The sequence below is a fragment of the Phacochoerus africanus genome, chromosome 3 (assembly GCF_016906955.1).
Source record: "Phacochoerus africanus isolate WHEZ1 chromosome 3, ROS_Pafr_v1, whole genome shotgun sequence".
In the NCBI taxonomy this organism is placed as follows: Eukaryota; Metazoa; Chordata; class Mammalia; order Artiodactyla; family Suidae; genus Phacochoerus; species Phacochoerus africanus.
The window spans coordinates 24,443,990-24,471,519 of NC_062546.1; the positions used below are offsets into that span (position 1 = coordinate 24,443,990).

Here is a 27,530-nt window from a genome sequence, read left to right on the forward strand (position 1 = left end):
CCTGTGGAAACTCCCTGCGCCCTTGAGTCTTTCTTTTGTATCCTCATCTTCATACTTATGTTCTTGTTCTATCAATACTCAAAGATGCCCCCAATCACAACCGACCAACCAGAAACCCCTGAAGTTCCTTCTTCAGGTCTCGGGTCAGCATGTGACCGCCCTTTGCCCCTGACTTTCAGGACTCCTCTGTGTCCTGTGTTCTTCCTCTGGCGCAGGCTCCTAGCAGGGAGCCCTTAAATCCTGGGATTTCCCCAAGATCCTGTTTTTTTCAGCCGCCAGTGAAAAGGGGGGAAATCGTGGGGATAGTCTTGGGGAACAGGGACTCGGACAAGGAGGTGCTGAGAATTGAGACTGGATGAAGTGTGGGGTTAAGGAGTGAACTATGAAAAGCCCGTAGCAGAGGGTTGTGCGTACACAGTTTAAGCCTCTGTGACGTGTCCGACAGAGATTTCAGCGGGGGACGCGCGCGCACGTCTGACGGTCGGCCGCGCTCCGGGGCCCTGCCTCCTCCTGCAAGCGGGGAAAGCGCGCGCTCGAGCGCGCAGAGCCCTCTGTGCGCCTGCGCTGCCTTTGTCCTGCACGCGCCGGAGAAAAGGCAAACTAGTGAAGGGGTGGCGGCAGCTGGGACTCCGGAAGCCCACCCTTCACCCGGAAATGGTTGTCGAGAAACATGGCGTTGCTGGTGCGAGTCCTTGTGAGTGAAGGAGTTACTTTGCGCTGCCGCCTTCCGGGCCCCGGGGTTGGAGTCGGAGAGGGCCGGGCGAGAGCAAGTAGATGGAAATGCAGGCGCGGATCCTGTGCCGTAGCGAGAATGCGCGGCCGCCTGTCTTCGGGGAAACTGAGGCAGCTTCCCATCTCCCCCTACCATCGGTTCGGCCGTGGCTTTCCCCTCTTTGGAGAAGGGCGAGGAGTGACCTCGGACCTAAATTTGTTGAAGTTTGCTTTTCTTCGGTCACCACCTGTGGCGGCTTCCCCTCAGGGAGAGGGGCAGCGCGTGGGGCACTGACTGGAGTTTTGGGAGACCTGGGTTCTAGTTCCTATTCTGTCACTAATGCACAGGATGACCTTGGGCAAGTAACTTTTTGACATCAGAGTCCCCATGGGCAAAACAAGGACGTAAATGTGCAGATCCTTCGGATTCTGAGGTTCTCTGGGTTTGTTTCAGAGATCGGGTATCTAGTACTTAACCGTACAGTTAAGTGGAATACTATTAGAAACTATTGGATTGAGAACTGGGGTCATATCTGCCGTTTTTACTTTGCCTAGCATAGTGTCTGGCGCATCTAGATGTTCCGTAAAATATTTGTTGCAGGAATGAACGATATAAGTGAGGAAGGCTCCACTAATTAACACCCATATGGGAAGGTACTGCACCTCTTGAGATTCAGTCATGATCCTTCTAGCAGATTGTGACTTATAAGAATTAAAGTGAACGAAAGAGGCAACAGAAAAAAGGACATTACAGAGTTTGGTTCCTAATCATGGAGGGATGGGAAGGTTTATAATTTTATCAAGTCTTTCAAAAACTGGGTCAAGGACTTTTTTTTTTTTTATAGCAGTCACTGTCTAGTCCTGCCTGTAGCTATCTTTTGAGTTGTGATATTAGAAACTTTTATTTTAAATGTTTTTATGTATGGTTTGCATAGATATAAGATTTTACTTCTTGTATTCCTTGTCAGCCTAGCACAGTGCAGAGCCCTCTATTGTTGCTTAGTAAATGTATGAAGAGTAGCTCCTGACATCTATGGAAAGATTCCACTTGGCGGAAGTGGTTGTGGATGCCAGGGCAGAAATTGATTCAGATCTGAGGACTGCTGAGAAAATGGCGGATAGGATGTCCTGAGTGTTTTTAAGATGGATATATGGGTGGGAAAGATGAGAATTTTATTGGGCTATAGGCCTGAAATGAATACCTTGATTCATCTTGGAAGTTTGTGGGTGCCCCAGCTATCTTAAATCTTTTTGCTATTCAGCATGTGGAGGGTTGTAGGTTCATTTCTTCCTAGGTGGTAGCATCCATAGAAACCTCTTCTCTAATTGTCTTCTATTAGTTGAATTTTTAATTTTTCTTCTGTATTTCTTCCCAGTCATCTTTTTAGGTAAAAAAACAAGTTTAGATAAGGAAAGTCACTTTCACTTTATACTGTATACTGTAATTCTTCAAAGTCTTCTTATATGTTGCAATGTAATGTGTGGCAAAGCAACAGAAATTCCCTTAGAAGTAGAGAGTGACAGTAAACATGAAAGCAGATATTTATTAATCAGCTATGCTAAAGAGGCATTTGGGGTAGGCACTGTGAGGAATTCACAAATAGAGGAAAATGCACCTGTCTAGGAGTCAAAAGAGTCTTGTTTGAAAGCTAGGCCCCATTACTTAACAATGGGTGTGGCCTTGAGCAAATCATCTAACTTCTCTGAGCCTCAGATTTTCTTAAGGGTAAGTTTGATAGGGTTGATCAGAGAAAGAGTTTATACAAGCGACATTTTAAATACTTTTTTCCCTTTATTTATTTATTTATTTAAAATTTTTACAGCCTCATCTGCGGCCAGGGATTGAATCTGAGCTGCAGCTGTGACTTACGGCATGGCTGTGGCAGTGTTGGATCCTTTAACACATTGCACTGAGCCAGGGATCAAACCAGAGCCTGTGCCTCCATAGCAACCTGAGCTGCTGTAGTCCAATTTTTTTTTTTTTTAAATGGCTGCACCTGTGGCATATGTAAGTTTCTGGGCCAGGGACTGAATCAGAGCCACAGCTGGAGCTTATGCCACAAATACAGTAACACCAGATCTGAGCTGCGTCTGTGACCACGAGGTTCCTTAACTCATTGAGCGAGACCAGGGGTCGAACCCTCATCCTTACAGAGACAACTTCGAGTCCTTAACCCACTGTGCCACAGCTGGAACTCCTTCCCTTTCCTTTAATTGAGCAACTATGTTGAGTGTTTACTGCATTCTAGGAACTCTCCAAGGGACTGTGAAATGAAAAACATAGACCTTATTCTCATGTTTATAATCTAATAGAGACAGAAAAGAAAACTACCAGTACAGTTCTTGAAATTCTGTGATAGGAGCCTGAACGAGTTGTTGTGTTAGCGGAGTAGAAAGATACCTAACCCAGCCTGAGGACAAGCATCCATCAGGGAGATGTTTGAACTAAATGAGAGAACATTAGATGGGGAAGAGGAGAAAGGGCATAGAGGAGAAGCATTAGGTTATACTATTGTGTTAGACAACCAAAGAGCTGTAAGTAAATCTCTTTGGCTGAGGGGCACTTGTGGGAAAAAGACAGAAGTGTTGCCTTACATATTACGGTTAGGAGTTGGAGATTTATCTTGAGGCAGAGGGGTCCATTTAAGTATTTTAAACAAAGGGAAGGTTTATTTTTAAAGTTTTTTTTTTTGGATGCATTTACTCTTTTCCTGATTTAAATTTTTAGTTTTTAGTTATTCATGTTTTATTAGCTTTTTTATTTTTATTTTTTAAAATATGGTTGATTTACAATGTTGTGTTTGTTTCAGGTATACAGCAGTGATTCAGTTATACATAAATATCTATACTTTTTCAGATTTTTTTCCCATATAGATTATTACAAGATACTGAGTATAGTTCCCTAAATTTTTAAAATTGAGGATTAGAAGTTTCCATTGTGGCTCAGCAGTCACGAACCCAACTAGTATCCGTGAAGGCTCAGGTTCTATCCCTGGCCTCACTCACGGGGTTAAGGATCTGGCATTGCTGGATCCCTCCTTGCTCTGGCTGTGGCTTAGGCTGGCAGCTGTAGCTCCGACTCAACCCCTAGCCTGGGAACTTCCATATGCCACAGATGTGGCCCTAAAAAAGCAAAAAAAGGGGGGGGGGCTTCTTAACTGAGACAATCTAGGTGGAGATTTTTGTTCATTTTCTTGCTTTTGCAGCTGTAGATTTGGTGTTCAGGAAAGAGCTGAAATAGAGGCTGTAGTTGAAATAAAACTTTGGGATTTCTTGAGCAGTAATATTGATAGCCAACATTTATAGGGCACTTCCCATGGGAATTGCATTTGCGAGCTTATTTAATCCTTATGACGGCCCTTTGAAAATGTAGGCTATTATTACCCCATTTTGCAGATAAGAAAATTGAACCACTGAGAGGTAGTATTCCTGAAACATTCTCATTAGCCTCCCCTTTTGCCTTCTGTCTTTTTGACCAGTTTTTACCCTTCTCCTGATGAGTTTGGGAAGGAGGACTAAACTAAAATACTGATATTGCTGAGTAGCTCTAGCATAGGAATAGGACATTTGAACAGTGCTATGAGACTTTCTTATGGTTTATGAGCCATCTTGGGCACTGGTAATAATTTTTGCTTTTCTTTGGAAATAGTAGAAATTGCAGAAAGCCATACTGGACTTTAAAAAAAGCGTAGTAGAAAAAAATGGTAGTAGAGTACACATAGCATAATTTACCATTTTAAGCGATTTTAAGTGTACAGTTCAGTGGTATTAAGTACATTCACATTGTTTTGCTTTCATTATGACCATCATCCACAGAACTCCCTTCATCTGCAAAAATGAAACTCTGTACCTATTAAAAGATAAATCCCTATGCCCCACTCTACTTAGCTCTGCACAACCACCATTCTTTCTGTCTTAAGATTTTGGCCACTCTGGGTACTTCGTATAACTGGAATCATATAGTTTTGGTCCTTTTGCGACTGGTTTATTTCACTTAATGGTCTCAAGTTTCATACATGTTGTAGTGTGTCAAAATTTCCTTTTCTAAAGGAGGAATAATATTCTATTGTATGCATATACCACATTTTGTTTATTCATTCATCTGTTGATGGATACCTTTTGGCGATTATGAAGTAGTGCTACCATGAACATGGGTGTAGAAATATTTGTTCTAGTCCTTATTATCACTTCTTTTGGGCATGTGCTCAGAAGTAGAATTATTGGATCATATGGCAGTTCTATGATTAATTTTTTTTTTTTTTTGTATGAGGCCATGGCATGCAGAGGTTCCCAGGCCAGGGATCAAACCTGCACCACAGCAATGACAACACTGGATCCTTAACCTCCTTGGCCACCAGGAACTCCTGATTTTTTTTTTTTTTTTTTTGGTTGCAGCAGCAGAAATTCCTGGGCCAGTGATTGAACCATTGCCATAGCTGTAACCAGAGCCACAGCAGTGACAATGCTGGCTCTTTAACCTGCTAAGCCACGAGGGAGCTCTGGGAACTCCTAGTTTTTGAGCAGTCATCATTCTGCTTTTCACAACAGTTGCATCGTTTTACATTTCTACCAGTAAAGCACAAGGGTTTTATTTTCTTCACATCTTTGCCAACACTTGTTATTTTCTTTTCTGTTTTTTTCTTTTTAGGTTTAGGGCTACACCTGCTGCATATGGAAGTTCCCAGGCTAGGGGTTGAATCAGAGCTGCAGCTGCTGGCCTACACCACAGCCACAGTAATGCCAGATCCTTTACCCACTGAGCAAGGCCAGGAATCAAACCGACATTCTCACAGATATTAGTAGGGTTCATTTTTTCTTTTTTCCTTTTTTTTTTTCTTTTTTGGGCTATGCATGCAGCATATGGAAGTTGCTAGGGGTTGGATCTGAGCTGCATCTGCAACCTATACCACAGCTCATGGCAATGCCACATACTTAACCCTTTGATCCTGAGGCCAGGAATTGAGCCCTTGTCATGGATACTAGTCATATTTGTTACTGCTGAGCCACAGCAGGAACTCCTAGTCGGGTTCTTAGCTCAATGAGCTACAATGGAAGCTCTGACACTTGTTATTTTCTGTTGCGTTTTTTTTTTCCCATAATCTTAATGGATGTGAATGATGATCTCATAGTTTTGATTTGTATTTCTCTAATGATTAGTGGTGTTTATTTCCTATGCTTATTGTCCATTATGTATATCTTTGGAGAAACGTCTATTTGAGTTCTTTATCTGTTTTCCTAATCAAGTTTGTTTTTTTGTTGAGTTATAGAGGTTCTTTATATATCCTGTAATCTGTCCCTTATCACTTTTTTGATAGTATTCTTTGATGCACAAAAGATTTTAATTTTGATGAAGTCCAACTTAACTATTTTTTATTGCCTCTGCTTTTGGTGTTAAATCCAGAAAAATCATTGCCAAATCTAAAGTCATGAAACGTTTCCTTTATGTTTTCTTTTGAGAGTTTCATAGTTTTATGTCTTTGATCCATTTTGAGTTAATGTTTATGTATGATGTAAGGTTTTAATATTTTTTTTGTTATTTTCTTAGAATGTGCCCTGGGGACTACAATTAACATCTTAATTTATAATAATCTAATTTGAAAAATACCACTGTGGTTTCAATAGTATATCAAAATTTTGGGAGTTCCCGTCGTGGCGCAGTGGTTAATGAATCCGACTAGGAACCATGAGGTTGTGGGTTCGGTCCCTGCCCTTGCTCAGTGGGTTAACGATCTGGCGTTGCCGTGAGTTGTGGTGTAGGTTGCAGACGCGGCTCGGATCCTGCGTTGCTGTGGCTCTGGCGTAGGCCAGTGGCTACAGCTCCGATTGGACCCCTAGACTGGGAACCTCCATATGCCGCGGGAGCGGCCCAAGAAATAGCAAAAAGACAAAAATAAATTAAAAAAAAATTTTTGATCCTATATTGCTTTATTTCTTCCTTCTTCCTTTGTGCCGTTGTTGTCATTCAGATTACCTCTTTATACATTGAATATCTTTCAATATAGATTAATGATTATTTCCTTTGTGCAGTTGTCTTTTATTTTTATTTTTTGTTTGTTTTTGTCTTTTTGCCATTTTTTGGGCCACTCCCGTGGCATATGGAGGTTCCCAGGCTAGGGGTCGAATTGGAGCCACAGCCGCAGGCCTACGCCAGAACCACAGCAATGTGGGATCTGAGCCACGTCTGCAACCTACAGCACAGCTCATGGCAATGCCGGGTCCTTAACCACTGAGCAAGGCCAGGGATTGAACTCGCAACCTCATGGTTCCTAGTTGGATTCGTTAACCCCTGCGCCATGACGGGAACTCCCAGTGCAGTTGTCTTTTAAATTAAAAATAAAAAATAATTATAGGCAGCAAATTTATACAGGGTTTTTTTTTCTTTGCTTTTTGGGGCCTCAGGTATGGCATATGGAAGTTCCCAGGCTAGGGGTCAAATCAGAGCTGCAGCTGCCAGCCTACACCACAGCTACAGCAATGCAGGATCTGAGCTGCATCTGTGGTATACATCATAGCTCACAGCATCGCCGGATCTTTAACCCATGGAGCAAGGCCAGAGATTGAACCCTTGTTCTCATGGATACTAGTCAGGTTCGTTACTGCTGAGCCATGACGGGAACTCCCTATTCTGTATTTTTAATTTATTCAAATAGTTAACTGTTACAGGTGCACTTTATTTCTTCATGTGGATTTGAGTGTCTGTACTGTCAAAGGTCTAATTTCAGGGTTTCCTGTTGTGGTATAGTGAGTATAGTGATCCGGCTTGTCTTTGTGAAGACACCAGTTTGATCCCTGGTCTGGAGCAGTGGGTTAAGGATGCAGTGTTGCTGCAGCTGTGGTGTAGGTTGCAGTTCCAGCTTAGATTTGATACCTGGCCCCAGAACTTCCATATGTTGTGGGTGTGGCTGAAAACAAAAACAAAAACAAAAATAAAACAAACCCACTACAAAACAAAAAGTCTCATTTTACCCTGAAGTTCTCCCTTTAGTTTTTGCTGTAGGGCAGGCCTTCTATTGACAGATTCTGTTTTTGTTTATCCAGAAAGCCTTAATTTTCCCTTTACATTTGAGTGTTAATTTTGTTGAGTATAAAATTCTTATTGGCCATTCCTTCCCATGCCCCCTCCCCCAGCATTTTTTTTTTAAATTAAATTAAATTTATTTTATTTTTTGTCTTTTTGCTATTTCTTGGGCCACTCCTGCGGCATATGGAGGTTCCCAGGCTAGGGGTCCAATCGGAGCTGTAGCCACTGGCCTATGCCAGAGCCACAGCAACGCAGGATCCGAGCCGCGTCTGCAACCTACACCACAGCTCACGGCAACGCCAGATCGTTAACCCACTGAGCAAGGGCAGGGACCGAACCCGAAACCTCATGGTTCCTAGTCGGATTCGTTAACCACTGTGCCATGATGGGAACTCCTCCCCCAGCATTTTGAGTATTTCATTCCACTGCCTTCTAGCCTTCATGGTTTCTGAGGAGAAATACAGCTGTTAATGTTATTGAGGATCTCTTATACATGATGAATCCCTTCTCTTACTGCTTTCAAGATTCTACCTTTTTTTTTTGGTCTTTTTGTCCTTTTTAGGGCTGCACCCGAAGCATATGGAAGTTCCTAGGTTAGGGGTCTAATTGGAGCTGTAGCCTCTGGCCTACGCCACAGCCACAGCAATGCCAGATCCCAGCCGTGTTTGTGACCTATACCACAGCTCACGGCAATGTTAGCTCACTGAGGGAGGCCAGGGATCAAACCCTCAACCTCATGGTTCCTAGCTGGATTCGTTTCCATTGCGCCACGATGGGAACTCCTCAAGATTCTATCTTTATCTTTGTCTTTCTACAGCTTGACTATGATATTTTTATTTGTGGATCTCTCTGAATTTTTCCTATTAGGAGTTAGTTGAACTTTTGGATTTATAGATTAATTTTTTTTTCATCAAATTTTAGATGTCTTCTGCTAGTATTTCTTAACACATCTTTTCTGTTCCTTTGTTTCTTTCCTCTCTATTTGAGACTCCCATTAAACCTATGTTGGTACATTTGGTGGTATAGGTACATTTGATGGAAGGTTTCTGAGGCTCTGTTAAATTTTCTTCATTTTTTTTTCCTTTGTATTTCTTGGGCTGGATACCTCAGTTGACCTATCTTCAAAGTCACTGATTCTTTTTTTTTTGTGTGTGTGTGTTTTGTCTTTTTAGGGCCGAAGCTGTGGCATATGGAAGTTCCCAGGCTAGGAGTCTAATCCGGGCTGTTGCTGCTGGCCTACCCCAGAGCCACAGCAATGTCAGATCCGAGCCACATCTGCAACCTACACCACAGCTCACGGCAACACTGGATCCCCAGCCCACTGGGCCGAGGCCAGGGGTTGAACCCACAACCTCATTGTTCTCAGTCAGATTCGCTTCTGCTGTGCCACTATAGGAACTCCAAGGTCACTGATTCTTTTTTTTTTGCCCAAATCTACTGTTAAACTCCTCTAGAGAAATGTTCATTTTATTTATTGCTCTTTTCATCTCCAGAATTTCTGATTGTTTTATGGTATAATTTCTCTTTAATAGTATTCCTTGTTCAGTGAGATACCGTTCTCATACTTTGCTATGGTTCTTAGACATGGTTTCCTTTAGATCTTAAACATTTTAAATAGCTGGTTCAAAAGTCTTTGTCTAGTTTGTCTAATATCTGTGCTTCCTCAGGGACAGTTTCTGTTGATTTTTTTCCCCTCTTATATAGATCATGGACCATGCTTTTTTGTTTTCTTACATGTTTCATAAATTGAAAACTGAACTTTTTTTTTTTTTAATGGCCACACTCATGGCATATGAAAGTTCCTGGGCTACAAGTTGGAGCTGCAGCTGCCGGCCTGCACCACAGCCATAGCAATGCCAGATCTGAGCCTTGTCTGCAGCCTACACCCCAGCTCATGGCAAAGCTGGATCTTTTAACCCACTGATTGAGGCCAGGAATTGAACCTGCATCTTCATGGATACTAGTTGGGTTCCTAACCTGCTGAGCACAATGGGAACTCCGAAAACTGAACATTTTAAGTAATACAATGTGGCAACTCTGAATTTAGTGACTACTCTAAATTAGTTCTGCAAAGTATATATTCTTCGTTGTGTCTCTGCCTAGTTAGATTAGTGGTCAGATAATGATTGAATGAACATTTCCTTAAATGCCTGGAACCAGTGAGTCTCAGTTTTTGTTGAAGGGCTCTGTGTGCATTTTGGGGCTTGCTTTCCACATTCTGCCAGTCATTTGAAGTTCTGCCTTATCTTTCACTTCTTGCTTATGCAGATCCTCAAGGGCAACCAGAGATGAGAGCTTAGGGCAGTCTCAGGTCTTTTCTATTCTTGGCATATACACAGCCCTGTGCATCTTCATGACCTTCAGATTCCCAGGAGTATGTCATAGCTTTTCAAACCCCCTATGAATATCTTATTCCCCTGCTTTTCCTTTTAAATTTTTGGTTAGCCTATTATTTTCCCCAAATATTACCTGTCCACTGCCTCAGGCAGCTACAAAATTAAACAATTGCCACTATCTGTTTTCAACCAGTGCTCCTGGGGAGCTCCTGGGGAAAATGGTTTTCATTCCAGCTGAGTTCCAAGACAAATGGAGTTTTCTAAGGAACTGCCAGGTAAATAAAATAATGCCAAACCTTTGTGAATAAGATTTGAGGGGCTTCAGCCCCATTCAGTAGTCAACTTTTCTCCGGAGAAGGCTAGTTCCTTTTAGTGAATATTACTATTTAGAAACCAAGTATAGATGCTACATGTAGTCATTGCAGCTGGGTGTGGAGGGTGGGGGTCATTGCTTCCAGGTCCTATCAGTACAGGAGTAGCAAATCTATGTATGTGTATACATATACATAAACACACATACATTGATTTCTTTATATATTAAAAACTCATAGTCTAAATCCAACCCAGTAACACTGGGTTTATTCTGTCCTTCTGCCTTTTCATATTTAATTCTTTTCTCTGAAATGTGACCCATCATCCTTATTTACTGTTTGCTCAAATCCTTCCTATATGTAATCATTTTTTTGAAAGCTCATTAGACATCTCTAACAAAGTAGGAAGAGCCAGAAAATTTAGTATTTATCGAAAGAATGGTTGAACAGTCTCTTGCTCCTCCTATCTGTGTAAGTATCATTTTGTAGCATGTAGCATGTAGTTTTGTAACCTGTAGTCGTGTTTGTCCTTTGGACCATAGAATTGAATTAGCATCAGTGACATTCAGAATATAGACAGCACTGGAGAATTATAGAGTAGAAAATTTGGTTAGCATGTAGTTTTGTAACCTGTAGTCGTGTTTGTCCTTTGGACCATAGAATTGAATTAGCATCAGTGACATTCAGAATATAGACAGCACTGGAGAATTATAGAGTAGAAAATTTGGTTACTGTTGTCAATCTTCTTTATTCACATATTCTGTATTTGAGAATTCACATATTTGCTAAAATTTATTTATAATCCCCAAATCAGTACTCATGGTGCTTTTGCAGTCATTTGTGGACATATGCAGAGGGGTGAAAATTTGAACTGCAACATGCATATTCCTGGCTGAGATGATACTTTGAGTTCTTGTTTCAGCTTCTATACTATAAACAAGTATCCTTCTCATGGTCTGTGTAGTGTCATGTTTTTTGCATTTTTGTGCTTTTGTTTGTGATTTTCCAATTTAAAATAGCCCCTAAGTATAGTGCTGAAGTGCTGTCTAGTGTTGCTAAGTGCAAGAAGGCTGTGATGTTTCTTGTGGAAAAAATTTGTGTGTTAGGTAAGTTTTGTTCAGGAGTGTGTTATAGTGCTATTGGCTGTGAGTTCATTGTTAATAAATCAATAGAACATATTAAATAAGGTGTCTTTTAAACAGCAACAAATAAAACAAGGTCATGTATTGATCGGTTGATGAAAATGTGATCAGAGGCTTACAGGACCCTAACCATGTATTTTCCCTAGGAACAGTGGTTCAGTATTTGATAACTCAGTGTTTTTAGTCATTTTGCAAAACAGAACTATGGGGAATAGGAGAATTGAATAGGCCTTTTCCAGCTTACAAGTGAGCCAAGGAAAATACTACATTATCTTAAAAACCTCATGAAGAAATAGTCTAGTTAGTGGACTGTTGAGGAGTTCTTGTGGCTTAGCAGGTTAAGAACCCCACTAGTATCCATGAAGATGCGGCTTCAAACCCTGGCCTCACTCAGAGGGTTAAGGGTCTGGTGTTGCTGTGGCTGTGGCGTAGGCTGGTAGCTGCGGCTCTGATTCCACCTGTAGCCTGGGAACTCCCACATGGCATGGGTGCGGGCACCCCCCCACACCCAAAAAAAAAAAAGAAAAAATATAAAGCATATTCACAAAAAGAGCTGATATGTCAGAATATTTTGAAATATAATGTAAAATCACCTGTGATTTACAGAATGTATGAGAAATAAAAACATAGAACCAATCTTTAAAATTTTGAAGTGTTGAAGAGGCAAAAACGATGCTAAAACCAGTTCCCACTTAGTGATGGTGTATATATTATCCTAAATTAAAGCAATGATTTTAACCGCTGGAAATGACTATAAATTTTTTCTGAACTTGGTAGAATTGAAGTTTGCTAATTGTTACAGGCCTAATATATTAGTGCATTTAAGAGGATGATAAGTGCTTCTACAGATTTATATTTGTAAATGAAGTGTTGGGAGAGTTGGGAAGGAAAAAGGACCAGGTAGAGTCAGTAGAGCCAGAACTGGAATCTTGGGAGATTTATCGAAGCAAATGAGAGCTCATTGTTTGGGTAGGAGTGAAGAAGAGAGTCCCAGAGGAACTGATTACAAGAGGATTAGCTTGTGTGGAGAGGAGCAGTAATTCCCAAACCAGAGAAAATGAGTCAGGTTTTGGGACTGCTCTGTGGAGAATGCAAGGCAGGGTATGTAAATGTATTGATGGGTCTAGAGAATTTCAGTTGGTAAAGACAGGTGTTTAATTAATTAATTAATTTTGCTTTTTATGGCTGCATTTGTGGCATATGGAGGTTCCCAAGCTAGGAATGGAATCAGAGCTACAGCTGCCGGCCTACGCCAGAGCCACAGCAACTCAGGATCTGAGCTGTGTCTGTGACCTACACCACAGCTCGCAGCAACACTAAATCCTTAACCGACTGAGGCCAGGAATCAAACCCGAAACCTTATGATTCCTAGTCGGATTCTTTTCTGCTGTGCCACAACGGGAACTCCCAGGTGTTTATGTTTGACTACAGAGGCACTCGGAGGCATTGTAAGCTTTTGAGAAAGATTCAAAAACAGCATTTCAAGTAAATTGCCCTTGCTGCTGTGACAGTTTGCTGGGGAAAGAGGAGCTTATTACATAATTCAGTAACAATTGTTAACAGTTAATGAAGCCTTTGTGTGTGTGTATGTGTGTGTTTTACTGTTATTGAAGTGCCTTTACAGATGATCCTTGGGACACTTCTGTGAGGTAGCTTTTATTATTCCCGCTTTTACATAAGGGAAAACAGAGGTCCAGAGTATTGAGTAACTAGTAACACAGTTATTTAATGGCAGGCTTGAGATTCAAATACTTTTTTTGCTACACCTCAGTTTCAATTAAGGGTTTGGACAAAGAATTGTTGTTGTAGGATTGAAGAAGGAAAGAACAGAGCTGATTGCTCCTTTCTTCTAATAAGAAGTGATTTAAAGTATTGGCATGAGGCCAGGTAGAGTCAAATATTACAAAGACAAATTTTATTGATGTTGGAAAAAATATGATGAAATTCTTAAGAAAATCTTCCAGAAGTTTGCATTGTTCCTACTTGTAATTTCCTCTTACCTTTTTTCTTGCCCCTTTTTGGGCTGGAATCTGCTGAAATTTGATCTTATCACATATTTACATGTTTAGGAAAGGAACATCTGACATTGAACACTTCTGGTAAATCTGTCAGCTATTAGTAAACAAAAGCCAGTAAATCAATCTCATTTGAAAACAATCCTAACAGGTCAGACTTGAGCTGAAATAAAATCCTATTTTCAAGCTTTTCTTTTCACTTGAAACATAAGTTGCTGTGAGTAGCCTCTTAGAAAACAGTTGCACAATTTTAGAACCTTGAGACAATTAATTATTTTTTTTTTAGGCTGTACCTGCAGCATATGGAGGTTCCTAGGCTAGGGGGTCTAATTGGAGCTGTAGCCTCCGGCCTACGCCACAGCCACAGCAACACCAGATCCGAGCTGCGTCTGTGACCTACATTGCAGCTCAAGGCAATGCTGGATCCCCAACCCACTGAGCGAGACCAGGGACTGAACCCACATCCTCATGGATTCTAGTTGGATTAGTTTCCACTGCACCACCAAGGGAACTCCCTGTGAGACATTTTAGAAAGCTTTTCTAGGTTTTGGAGTTCCCATCGTGGCGCAGTGGTTAATGAATCTGACTAGGAACCATGAAGTTGCGGGTTTGATCTCTGGCCTTGCTCAGTGAGTTAAGGATCTGACATTGCCGTGAGCTGTGGTGTAGGTTGCAGATGTGGCTCAGATCCCACATTGCTGTGGCTCTGGCGTAGGCAGGTGGCTACGGCTCCGATTAGACCCCTAGCCTGGGAATCTCCATATGCTGTGGAAGTGGCCCTAGCAACAGCAAAAAAAAAAAAAAAAAAAAAAAGAAAGCTTCTTTAGGTTTAAAACTCTTAACACCTTTCTCCACCTTACCTCCAGCCCTTCCTGCCTAGTCAGGAAGGAAATGGAGATTCAGATGCAACTTAGTATGTATTGAGTTGCAGGGTACATTTGTTAATTTTTTTCTCTTAAAATCCTGAGAGGTAAGGGTTTTAATTTATTTTATAAAAGAGGCAACAAAGATTCATAGTTTACCAACAGCAGAGCCAAGAGTCAATTCAGTGCTTTCTGATTCCAAGTATAGGACTTTTTCCATAGTATTATGCTATATTTTAATTGATTCAAGACTAGGTCATAGAGTGTTGGAGCTAGAAGAGACTTTGGAGATGTTTCCTTTACCCTTTCATCCCATAAATGAGCATGGATGGATACATGAGTTGGGCTGCCTGGATTCAAATAAACCGGGCCATTTATTAACTGTGTAACCTTGGGAATTTACTTATCCTATTCATATGTTCTTTTCTTTATCCATATACATGGAATAATAACAATATACCTAAGTCATTGGATGGTGATTATAAGATTTAAATGAATTCATGTTTGTAAAGTACCTAGAAAAGTGCCTGGCACATTGTAAGTGCTTCTAAGTGTTACTAATAATTGTTAAGAGGACACTGAGCATCGTAGAGGTTTACTTACCTTTAAAGATTATATTAAGTAGCTGAGTTTAAACTGGAATCCAGATTTTCGAGTCCTAGTATTGTAGTTGATGCTTGGCAAAGTGTTTTCAAACAATTTGTATATCCAGTCTGCATTAGGTAGACCTATAAGGTCTGCAGGCCAAGTGAACGAAACCCATGGATTCCCCAGAGTTGGTTCCTAGAATAGATATTTCCAGTGCTCTGTCGATGGATGCCATTTATACAGTGCAATATATTTCAGGTTCATAAAATAAAGCAGGCTTCTCATTTAGCAAGATAGAGCTCCTCCTTTCTCCAGCGTAGCCTTTCACTTTGGTCCAGAGACTTTTCAAGGTCAGTTAATGTCGGAGGGAAAAACTGGACCTCAGTCAGCTCTAACAGCCATTTAATTTCCCTCTGTCTTGGAAATCAAGTTCCCCAAGCGTGTTTTCCCACCCTGAAAATTTCAGCACTAGTTTCTTCATCCTTTTGGGGATAGTGGTAATCCTGGTACTGTTTACTATGAAGGGATTCTATGAAGAGCAGATAATCAGTGTTTATGAAAAGGATTTGCAAACTCTAATTTAAATGATAATCTAGTTGTAAAATGCCTGAAGTAGGTTTATTTTGTTACTCTCTTGAGAGGGAACTCATGTCCTCCTGCCTGAGTCAGCTATTACCAGAATTCTTTTAGTCTGCAGTAGCCAGGAGTACATTTTATCCTTGGAGAGATGAGCATGGGAAGGCTTGGTCTTGGTCCTATTTTTAGAAATTCTCCTTTCATGTGCCTTGTTCTGGCAGGATTTCTAAACTTAGATGCACTCTTTGCCTTCCACATAAAGAGTCTGATATGGATTCCTGATAAAATATTTTCTTCTTCCTCTAGAGGAACCGGATTAGCATCTCCCAGTGGGTTCCAGTATGCAGCCAATTGGTACTTGTGTCTCCTACACAGGGACAGTGGAGCAGGTCTCTGTCTGGTACTTCCCAGGTAAGATTTGTTGTTTCTTTGCTTGGTATGAAAAAAACCCCTAGTGTGTATGTGTAAATGTCATGTATTTATAGATTAGCCAACCAAATTGTGTGATGGAAAAACCTCATGAGACAAATTCTGGATCTCTGTGGTGTCAGTTCAGAACTGATTCCTACAGTATGGTATTTAGGGTGTTGCTTCTAAATACCCCAGCAGTGGAACTTAGCCTAGGATACCATGCTACAGTCTGATGATTTTTACTGTTGGGAGTGTTTCCAGATATTCATCACAGAGTTAACCTTTCTTCATTTTCTTTTTGTAGCCACTTTGTGCCACTTTTATTTGGGATAAGAAGTGTTTCTTTTTTTTCTATGAACATAAAATCCAAGGAACAATTATTCGAGGCCTTAGTTTACCATCGATCACATGATTCATTATAATGTAGTTTACTTTGAATCTACTTGAGAGTTTTTTCTCATAATTTTTGCTAATTGTACAAATAATTTAATAGTAAAGGAAATAAAAATCACCCATGACTTCAAACCCAAAAGCATCTGCTGGTTCTTTTCCAGTCCTTAAGTGTGTATGTGTATACCAATTGTTTCCTTAGGTACCTTAACAAATGTCCACAGAATTTTATGTTCTGATACTTTTTCACTTATTAGAGCAGACATTATTCATGTTGTGAGGTAGATTTCATAATTTTTGAAATGGCTGTGTGTTTTTCTATTTATTTAGTCTTTGTTCATGTTAAAATTATTTCCAATTTTTTTGCCATTATAGACTTTAATTAGGTTACTGTTTTCTTGTTATATGGGGTTTTTCTTATTTTTCTTATTTATTAATAATAACCCTAGAAGGCATACCCTACATCAAAGGGTATGAACAGTTTTCCAAAACATTGTTTTAATTTATACTGCCACCAGCAAGGTATATATAACTAGTTTTTCATCTTTACCTCCATAAATTGCGTATTTAAAATTTTTTTTTATTGAAGTAGAGTTGATTTACAAAGTTGTGTTACACTGTACAGCAAAGTGACACATATATGTATATATATATATGTGCACATACACGTTCTTTTTAAAAAAGATATTCTTTTCCATTATAGTTTGTCACAGGATATTGAATATAGCTCCCTGTGCTACACAGTAAGACCTTGTTGTTTATCCATCCTATATATAGTAGTTTGCCTCTGCTAAACCCAAACTCCCAATCACTTACTCCCCCACTACCCTCTCCCCCTTGGGAACCACAGGTCTTTTCTTTATATCTTAAGTTGAGGTTTCATTGATTTATGTTGAATTTAAATTCCGCATGTAAATAATATCATATGGTATTTCTCTTTCTGACTTACTTTACTTTGCATGCGTATCTCTAGGTCCATCCATGTTGCTACAGATGTCATTATTTCATTCTTTTTAATGGCTGAGTAGTATTCCATTGCATATATGTACCACATCTTTTTTATCCATTCATCTGTTGATGGTCATTTAGATTGTTTCCATGTCTTGACTGTTGTAAGTAGTGCTGCTATGAACATAGGAGTACATGTGTCTTTTCAAATTATAGTTTTGTCTGGATATATGCCCAGGAGTGGGATTGTTGGGTCATATAGCAACTCTATTTTTAGTTTTTTGAGGAACCTGCATACTGTTTTCAGTAATGGCTGCATCAATTTACATTCCCACTGACAGTGTAGGAGGATTCTCTTTCATCTAAAACTTCTCTAGCATTTGTTATTTGTAGACTTTTTCTTTTTCTCTTTTTTTTTTTTCCTTTTTATAACTGCACCCATGGCATACAGAAGTTCCCAGGCTAGGGGTTGAATTGGAGCTGCAGCTGCTCGCCTGTGCCACAGCAACATGGGATCCAAGTTGCATCTGCCATCTACACTGTAGCTGGCAGCAAGGCTGTATCCTTAACTCACCGAGCAAGGCCAGGGATCGAATCCGCATCCTCATGGGTACTAGTCAGATTCTTAACCCGCTGAGCCACAACAGGAGGTCCTATTTGTAGACTTTTTAATGATGTATTTTGTAGACTTTTCTGACTGGTGTGAGGTGGTTCCTTATTGTCATTTTGATTTGCATTTCTCTAATAGTTAGCAATGATGAGCATATTTTCATATGTCTATTGGCCATCTGTGTGTCTTCTTTGGAGAAATGTCTATTTAGGTCTTCTGCCCATTTTTTGATGGGGTTGTTTTTTGTTATTGACTTGTATGAGCTGCTTGTATGTTTCAGAAATGAATGATGTGTTGTCAGTCACATCATTTGCAAATATTTTCTCTCAGTCTGTAGACTGTCTTTCTGTTTTGTTTATGGTTTCCTTTGCTGTGCAAAAGCTTATAAGTTTGATTGGGTCCCATTTGTTTGTTTTTGCTTTTATTTCTATTGCCTTGGGAGACTAACCTAAGAAAACATTGGTATGATTTCTGTCAGAGAATGTTTTGCCTATGCTGTGTTCTAGGAGTTTTATGGTGTCTTGTCTTATATTTAAGAGTTTAAGCCCTTTTGAGTTTGTGTGTGTGTGTGTATGGTGTGAGGGTGTGTTCTAATAACTTCATTGATTTCCATGCAGCTGTCCAACACCAAATTGAGTGGTTTTTTTTTTTAGAAACATTTAAACTAATTGGTAGAAAATTTAAACTAATTGGGTAGAAAATGTTGCGTTGTCTTGCTTTGCATTTCTTCATCAGGGTTAAACATTTTTCTGTGTTCTCTGTTGTATCCTGGTTTGTAAAAATTGTATGCTTACATCACTTCTCCATTTATCTACTGGGAATTTATTTTTGCTCCCAATATAAATGAATTCCTTTTGTAGCCATTAACTTTTTCATATTTAGTGCAATGAAAAATTATTTTGATAGTTATATATATTAATTACATAATTTATTTATATAAATATTTTCAAATATTTGAGTAATCACCTCCAACTAATGTATAAGCCTTGCCCTTCTGAGGATATCTGTTGTTTGTCCCCTGTGTTTCCTGGGCTTCTCACTAAGTCTGGCACTAAATGAATGTTGAATAAATGTAGAATATGCTTGTGCAGAAAGGGCATCTACTTTAGGTTGTCGTGTAACTATTTCTTTTCAGAGTTGGGCCGTATTCTATTATTTTTTGTGTGCATTGGAAAATTTTGATAGAATTTATCCTATAGTTCTAAATCATTTGTAAATAATATATGCAGAGATGGTGGAGGAAGAACTCATTATATCAGTCTCTAACTTGTGCCTCATCCCTTGAATCAGTAAACATTTCTTGAGTACCTAATATGTTCCAGGTACTGTGTTAGGCTCTGGGAGAACATTATAGCAAAGCATCCGTGTAAATAACTTAGAGTTGTTCATCTCATGCTGGCAAGGTATAATTTTAACCAAGGTAAATAAACTGGACATTTTGTCATATTGACCTTACTTCACCGGCACATCTTCCCATCTTTGAGTTCTCCTGGTTGGAAAACTCTGCCTCAGAATGACATGTCTGACAGGTACATGTCTGACAGGGAGGCAGATTTGGCTCAGAATGAGGAAGAATTTTGTGTTAACTAGAATTGTGCTGTAATGGGATGTGTTGGCTGTATTTTGACAAAGTAAATTTACTCTTGCTGGAAATATTCAAGCAATGGTTGGAAGACTGTTGGGTTATGACATAGAAGTAGCCTTCACTGGATGAATGTTAAGTATCAGATGATCTCTAGTTTAATGTCCAATGCTATAATCCTGTTAACATTTTCAAAAGGCTAGGGTCATTGGACTCTCATCTCTGTCTTTTCTAAATAACCTCTTGAAGTTCTGTTATACTTTGATGAGTTTACTTAATTTTTTTTTTAAATTTTGAAATAATTTAAACTTAAAGAAAAGTTTTGAAAATAGTAACATTTCCATGTACCCTTCATCTGGTTTCCTCTAATGTTAACATCTTATGTAACCTGAGTGCACTTACTGAAGCCAGGAATGAACATTAATGTAATACTATTAACTAATCTATAAACCACATTCTAGTTTACCTTCTTTCCCATTAATGTTCCTTTTTTTTGGTCTCTCAATTTGGATTCATCTAACATTCTCTTAAAATTAGATTGAGGCTATGCATTTTTGGCAGAAGTGATACTGTTTCCTTCTCGGTGCATCATATCAGGGGAAACATGATGACAGTATGTCTTATTACTGGTGATGTTAACCTTGATCACTTGGTTATTAAATTGGTGTTTGTCAAGTTTCCGTACTATAAAGTTACTGTTATCCCTTTTGCAATCAGCAAGTATCTTGTGAGAAGATACTTTGAAACTATGCAAATAATCCTGTTTCTTATCATACTTTTGCTCATTACTTTTAATATCCATTGATGGTTCTTTTTTTTAATGATACATATTAATTATTTTATTTTATTTTTTATTTTTATTATTTTGTCCTTTTTAGGGCCGCACCCGCGGCATATGGAGGTTCCCAGGCTAGGGGTCGAATCGGAGCTGCAGCTGCTGATCCACACCACAGCTCATGGCAACACAGATCCTTAACCCACTGAGCAAGGGCAGGGATTGAACCCGCAACCACATGGTTCCTAGTCGGATTTGTTAACCACTTCACCACAACAGCAACTCCATATTAATTATTTTAAAGTTATGGTAAAAAAAACCCCCACATAACCTTAAAGTTACCACCATTTTTAAGTATCCAGTTCAACAGTATAAAATATATCCACATTGTTATAGAGCTTTTTCATCTTCCAAAGCTGAAAATATATACCCATTAAAAATTCTCCCCCCACCGTTGGCAACCACCTTCCTTTCTTTTTCTATGATTTTGACTACTTTAATACTGCATATGAGTGGAACCATATAGTATTTGTCCTTTTGTGACCTATTTTGCTTTCCATGATGTCCTCAAAGTTTATTTGTGTTATATAGCATATGACAGGATTTCTTTCTTTAAGTCTGTAAAATATTCCATTGTATCTATATATCACAGTTTTTTAATCCATTCTTTTGTGAGTGGGCATTTGGGTTGCTTCCACATTTGCTTTTTTGTGAATAATGTTGCAGTGAATATAAGTGTGCAGGAAGCTCTTCAAGATCCTGTTTTGAATTTTTTTTTTTTATGGTGGGCATTGGTAGGCTAGTGGTAGAATTCTCTCCTCTCAGAAGTAGAATTGCTGTATCATGTGGTAGTTCTGTTGATTCCTGACTGCACTAGCAGTCATTACTGTGAAGCTTGCTTAATAGTCATTGTCTAATGACATCATTACCTACTGCATTTATTTATTTATTTTATTTTTTATTTTTTGTCTTTTTTTGCCTTTTCTAGGGCCGCTTCTGCGGCATATGGAGGTTCCCAGGCTAGGGGTCTAATCAGAGCTGTAGCCACTGGCCTGTGCCAGAGCCACAGCAATGCGGGATCTGAGCCTCGTCTGCGACCTACACCATAGCTCACAGCAGCGCCGGATCGTTAACCCACTGAGCAAGGCCAGGGATCGAACCTGCAACCTCATCGTTCCTAGTCAGATTCGTTAACCACTGTGCCACGACGGGCACTCCCCTACTGCATTTATTGATTGGAATTCTGCTGTAAGGAAGAGTAGTCACTTCATCTCCATTTATTTATTTATTCATTTTTTACCCCTTTTCTGGCTGCCTGGTGGCATATAGAGTTCCTGGGCCAGCTGTGACAATGCCAGATCCTTTAACCCACTGTCCTGGGCTGGGGATTGAACCTGTGCCCTAGTAGTGTAAAGATGCCACTGATCCTGTTGTGCCACAGCAAATACTTCCATTTGTTTATTTATTCAATTATTCATTTGTATTAGTATGAGTTAATGGATGTTTAGTTTGTTCTATGACTCATTCTCCATTAGTCTCATTATTTATTTTGTTAATCATATTGTCCCATGTTTTGGTTATTGGGAACTCCTTCTAGTTCCTTTCTACATGCTTTTTAAAAGATTTTTTTTTTGGGAGTTCCCGTCGTGGCGCAGTGGTTAATAAATCCGACTAAGAACCATGAGGTTGCGGGTTCGATCCCTGCCCTTGCTCAGTGGGTTAAGGATCGGCATTGCCATGAGCTGTGGTGTAGGTTGCAGATGCGGCTCGGATCCCGCGTTGCTGTGGCTCTGGCGTAGGCTGGCAGTTACAGCTCCGATTAGACCCCTAGCCTGGGAACCTCCATATGCCGAGGGAGCGGCCCAAGAAATGGCAAAAAGACAAACAAAAAAAAAAAAGTTTTTTTTGTATTACTTAATGAATTTTATTACATTTATAATTGTACAACGATCATCACAACCAAATTTTATAGCATTTCCATCCCAAACCCCCAGTGCACTTCCCATCCCCCTAAACCTGTCTCATTTGGAAAACATAAGTTTTTCAAAGTCTGTGAGTCAGTATCTGCTCCGCAAAGTTCATTGTGTCTTTTTTTTAGATTCCAGATGTAAGTGATAGCATTTGATGCTGATGTCTCACTGTCTGACTGACTTCACTTAGCATGATAAATTCTAGGTCCATCCATGTTGCTGCAAATGCTGTTATTTCTTTCCTTTTAATGGCTGAGCAATATTCCATTGTGATATGTATGTACCACATCTTCTTTATCCACTCCTCTGTTGATGGACATTTAGGTTGTTTCTTGGCTATTGTAAATAGTATTTTGGCTATTGTAAATAGTGCTGCAGTGAACATTGGAGTACATGCGTCTTTTCAAGTTGTGGTTTTCTCTGGATAGATGCCCAGGAGGGTTTTTTTTTTTTTTTGGCTTTTTTTGCTTTTGATGGCCACACCTGCAGCATGTGGAGGTTCCTAGGCTGGGGGTTCAATCGGAGCTGTAGCTACTGGCCTATGCCACAGCCACAGCAATGCCAGATCCGAGCCACGTCTGAGACCCACACCACAGCTCACAGCAATGCTGGATTCTTAGCCCACCAGATAAGGCCAGGGATCGAACCTAGCCCTAGAGTCAATGCTTTCTCTGGTTCCTTTTATTGAATAATGGTACTTGGAATATTTAGAAATTAAGATCTGGGTGCTAAGTATGCATAAGCCTGTTACTAAACTCTACTCAGTTTTTCTTAAAGCAGCAAGATATAGGGAAGAGAAGATAGGTCTAAATATATTTTACCCTTTAATGAACTTTACTTCTTTGAGGCTGAGTGTTCTTTTTTTTTTTTTTTCCAAATCTTGTTTTTTGTTTTGTTTTGTTTTTTTGTCTTTTTGCCATTTCTTGGGCCACTCCCGAGGCATATGGAGGTTCCCAGGCTAGGGGTCCAATTGGAGCTGTAGCCACTGGCCTACACCAGAGCCACATCAACTCGGGATCCAAGTTGCATCTGCAACCTACGCCACAGCTCACGGCAACTCCGGATCCTTAACCCATTGAGCAAGGGCAGGGACCGAACCCGCAACCTTATGGTTCTTAGTGGGATTCGTTAACCACTGCGCCATGACGGGAACTCCAGGCTGAGTGTTCTTATGTCTAAAATGGGAAAAAATAGTATCAACTTGGCAAGGTTGTTGTGTGTTGCCCATATGTGTGTGTTGTCCGAGGCAGTTTGGACCTGAAGTCTGCTTCTGCCTGTGAATTTGGCTGCACCAGGGCTTCTGATTTCAAAACCAGTGGAAGGTGCAGAGAGCTTACTTTCTGGTAAGCCACTGCCTCCCTGCCTGCGGGGACCATTTGGAAGACACCAGAGCCACATGTAAGAATTCAGTGTCTTCAAAGTAGACAATATGAACAGTGAAAAAAATCCTCACTGTTCAATGGACCCAGTGGCCTTCTCCATGCCTCCTTCGGTGGTGTGACTGCCATGGCCAACTCTGGTCAAGACTGGCTTCATCTGGTCTCTTCCCAGGTTCCAGCCAGACCTAGTTCCCAAGAGTTGCCTGTAGGACAGCCCCAGAAGGTAGAGCCTGGCTATGATGCTGGTGTCTGCACACACTGTCACTGCCACAACACGACATGGTCCTTGCCCTCTCCTATCCCCTGCACACTTTTTTTTTTCTTTTTGCCTTTTCTAGGGCTGTTCCCGCGGCATATGGAGGTTCCCAGGCTAGGGGTCTAATTGGAGCTGTAGCCACTGGCCTACACCACAGCCAAAGCAATGCAGGATCCGAGCCGCGTCTGCAACCTACACCACAGCTCATGGCCATGCCGGATCCTTAACCCACTGAGCAAGGGCAGGGACTGAACCTGCAACCTCATTGTTCCTAGTCGGATTCGCTAACCACTGAGCCATAACAGGAACTCCCCCTGTACACATTTTAATAAAACAAGGGTTGGCTTCGGACCCACAGAACAACAACAACAACAAAAATAGAGATAACATTTTGAACAAACTATTACTACAGAATAACAAAGATGAACTTCTAAAACAAAGTTGAATGAAAGCAGACAAAAACAAGCGATTACATACTATATGTTTAAAAGGTAAAATAGTTCCCGTTGTGGCTCAGCAGTAACGAACCCAACTAGTATCCATGAGGATGCGGGTTCGATCCCTCACCTCACAGATGGATCTCTAGCCTGGTAACTTCCATGTGCTGCAAGTGAGGCCCTAACAAAACAAAACAAAAAACCTTGTCTTTAAAAAAAAAAAAGATAAAACTATTCTCTGGTGATTAAAGTGAAGACTGTGGTCAACCTTGATGAGGGATAGTGACTAGAAGGCGATCAAAGATCTTCCAGGGTCCTATTTCTTTTCTTTTCTTTTCTTTTTTTTTGTCATTTCTAGGGCTACTCCTGCGGCATATGGAGGTTCCCAGGCTAGGGGTCGAATCGGAGCTGTAGCCACCGGCCTACGCCAGAACCACAGCAACACGGGATCCGAACCGCGTCTTCGACCTACACCACAGCTCACGGCAACGCCGGATCCTTAACCCATTGAGCAAGTCCAGGGATTGAACCCACAACCTCATGGCTCCTAGTCGGATTCATTAACCAGTGAGCCACAACGGGAACTCTGGGGTCCCATTTCTTGATCTGGGTGCTGGTTATGTTTACTTTGGAGTAATTCATTAAGCTATATACTCATGACTTAGGCCTTTTTTGTATTTTTATTATACTTCAATAAACAACTGAAATTTAGACATAGAAAAGACCTGGAGCCGTTAGAAAAGAGATGATGGATAAGCCTTATAAAGCGGGCAGGGTAGGCGCTCCCGCCGATGTGGCTCAGTGGAAATGAATCTGACTAGCACCCATGAGGGGGAAGGTTTGATTCCCTGGCCTCACTCAGTGGGTTAAGGATCTAGAGTTGCCGTGAGCTGTGGTGTAGATCACTGATACAGCTTGTATGTGGTGTGGCTATGGTGCAGGCCAGCAGCTATAGCTCTGATTCAACCCCTAGCCTGGGAACCTCCATCTGCCATGGCCGTGGCCCTAAAAAAGACAAAAACAAAAAAGAGGGCAGGGTAGAGAAGATGAGTGAAAACGCAAAGGTGAGAAAGAAACATGGTCTTACGGAAAGAGAAAAAGAGTCAGAAGTTCCAGCTCTGCCTATCTCTAAATTTGTTTTAAACCAAATAAAATATGAATTATTGTGTGAAATGAGATGTGTAAACTATAATGCATAATACAAGTTTTGAAGAGCTGTTCCAGAAAAATCAAATGGTAAACTCTTTTGTGGGCAGCCCCTCATTAAAAGAATATTAAGATTTTGTGAGATAACGTAAGTAAAATACCAAACATATAGGTGCTGGGCATATTGGAGATCTTCATCAAATTGTAACTGATATTTTTGTTGTTATTTATGTTCATATTACTTGGGTAAATTTTCTCCTCACCTTGTAAATTGAAACCTAAAAACTTTTTTTGTCCTAAAACTACCTTAAGCAAGTTACAACCTCTCCCTGGGTCTTAGTTTCCTCATCTGTGAAAGGAAAAGGTTGGACTTAGAAGATCTCTGAGATTCCTTCCAGCTCAAGTGTTGTTATTCTAAGTTACTCCTTAGTTCTTCACTTGTTTTTTCTCCAAGTTAAACAACCTCAATTCATTTTAACCTTTCCACTAGGACCTTTTATTCATCTCTTTGATCACTCCCGCGGTTCTTTTCTGGACCTTCTCCAGATTGTCCTTCTATTAAAAAAAAAAACAAAAAAAAAAAACCCACCTAGTTTTTATTGACTGCCGACTTCATGCCCAGAATGGTGTTGAGCAATGGGACAGAAAATAAAAGAAGTGTAAGATAGACTGTGCCCTGGTGGAGCTTATAGTTTTGTTAAAAAGACCAGACACATATAGTGTTTTAAGAATTTCTTGAGTCCTTCCCTTCTTTCCTCCTTTTCGCTTTCCTTTCTCTCTTTCCTTCCTTTCTTTCTTCCTTCCTTCCTTCCACATCAGGGAGGTCTTTTCACTCTTGGAAGCTTTTTTTTTTTTTTTTTCCTTTTCCTTTTTTGGCCATGCCCACCCGAGCCGAGGCATGTGGAAATTCCTGGGCCAGGGATGGAACTTGTGCCACAGCAGCAACCCAGTCCTCACCAGTGACAGTGCAGGATCCTTAGCCTGCTGCGCTACCAGGGAACTCGGCAGAACCTTTTTGGAAGCAAAAAATAAGGGTGAAATCTTAATATTTCTTTTAATGAGGGGCTGCCCACAAAAGAGTTTACCATTGGATTTTTCTGGAACAGCTCTTTCTAACATTCTGTGTGTGTGTATGTGTGTTTGGTAGGTGGTCTCTAAACATTTTTAAATGTGACATTTGGTTTTGTTTCTTGTGTGGTGAGATTTCTTTCTCTTATCCACAAGATTATAAGCTCTATGAGATCAGGGATTATCTTTTATCTTAAAACCTGGCACAAGGGCCAGTATATTGTGGGTATTTAATAAAGGTTGGATAAATGAAAAATGTATGCATGGCATGTTGTGGATAAGAATAAGAAAGATGTAATAAGAAATAACTATGCAAATAGTTGGGTTTGTTCATTGAAAAAATATTTTGAGTTTTTCCTCTGTATAATGCGCCGTACTTGATTCCAGTAATATACCTAGTTCCTACCCTCATGGATATTTTTGGTGGTGGAGATAGAAAATAAGTATGTATGTAAATGAATATGTAATTGCACATTGTAGTGAGTACTGTGAATGAAATGAACAGACTACTGCTATGATAGAAAATAATGGGATGATAAGAAACTATTTTAGATAAAATGATTAGAAAAGGCCTCTTCAAAAAAGTGACATTTAAATATTTTGGGCATTTTTTCTGTCTTTCACAGGAAGTTATTTGATATCTTTTAGATTTAAACAGTAAAATAATGTTTTTAAGGGTCAAGAGAGTCTTTTTTTGGGGAGGGCAAGAGCAGGAATGGATAGTACAAAAAAGTAAATGTGTATGGTTATAGATATGTTTAGGTAGGGGGAAACTAGCTGTTGCCCTTGGTACTAGATACCTAGGTACTTCAGTAGTTCAGTATAGTGTTCGATGTTAACCCATGAATAATGATAGGACAGAAATATAGGAATTGGTGAGACAGCTGCATAAGGAATCCATTGGTTACTCCAGGAGCTCTAGGAGAAGAAAAAGATCATGTCACCTAATAGAACTCACCCCACAGCATAGCCCATTTAAACTGCCGTTAGTTGTG

The 27,530-nt window shown here is 40.1% G+C and overlaps 1 protein-coding gene across 2 annotated transcripts in view; it reads left to right on the top strand.

Annotated features, from left to right (window-relative positions):
* The first annotated feature begins 570 nt into the window (after positions 1-570).
* The window catches only part of LOC125122642 (ubiquinol-cytochrome-c reductase complex assembly factor 1), a 115,007-nt gene continuing 88,047 nt past the window's right edge, over positions 571-27,530 (top strand). For both annotated transcript variants that reach the window (XM_047771234.1, XM_047771235.1), the window contains exons 1-2: positions 571-694; positions 15,870-15,974. In XM_047771234.1, coding sequence (XP_047627190.1) covers positions 671-694; positions 15,870-15,974 — 129 coding nt within the window. In that variant the 5' untranslated portion in view covers positions 571-670. The remainder of the gene's footprint in view (positions 695-15,869; positions 15,975-27,530) is intronic.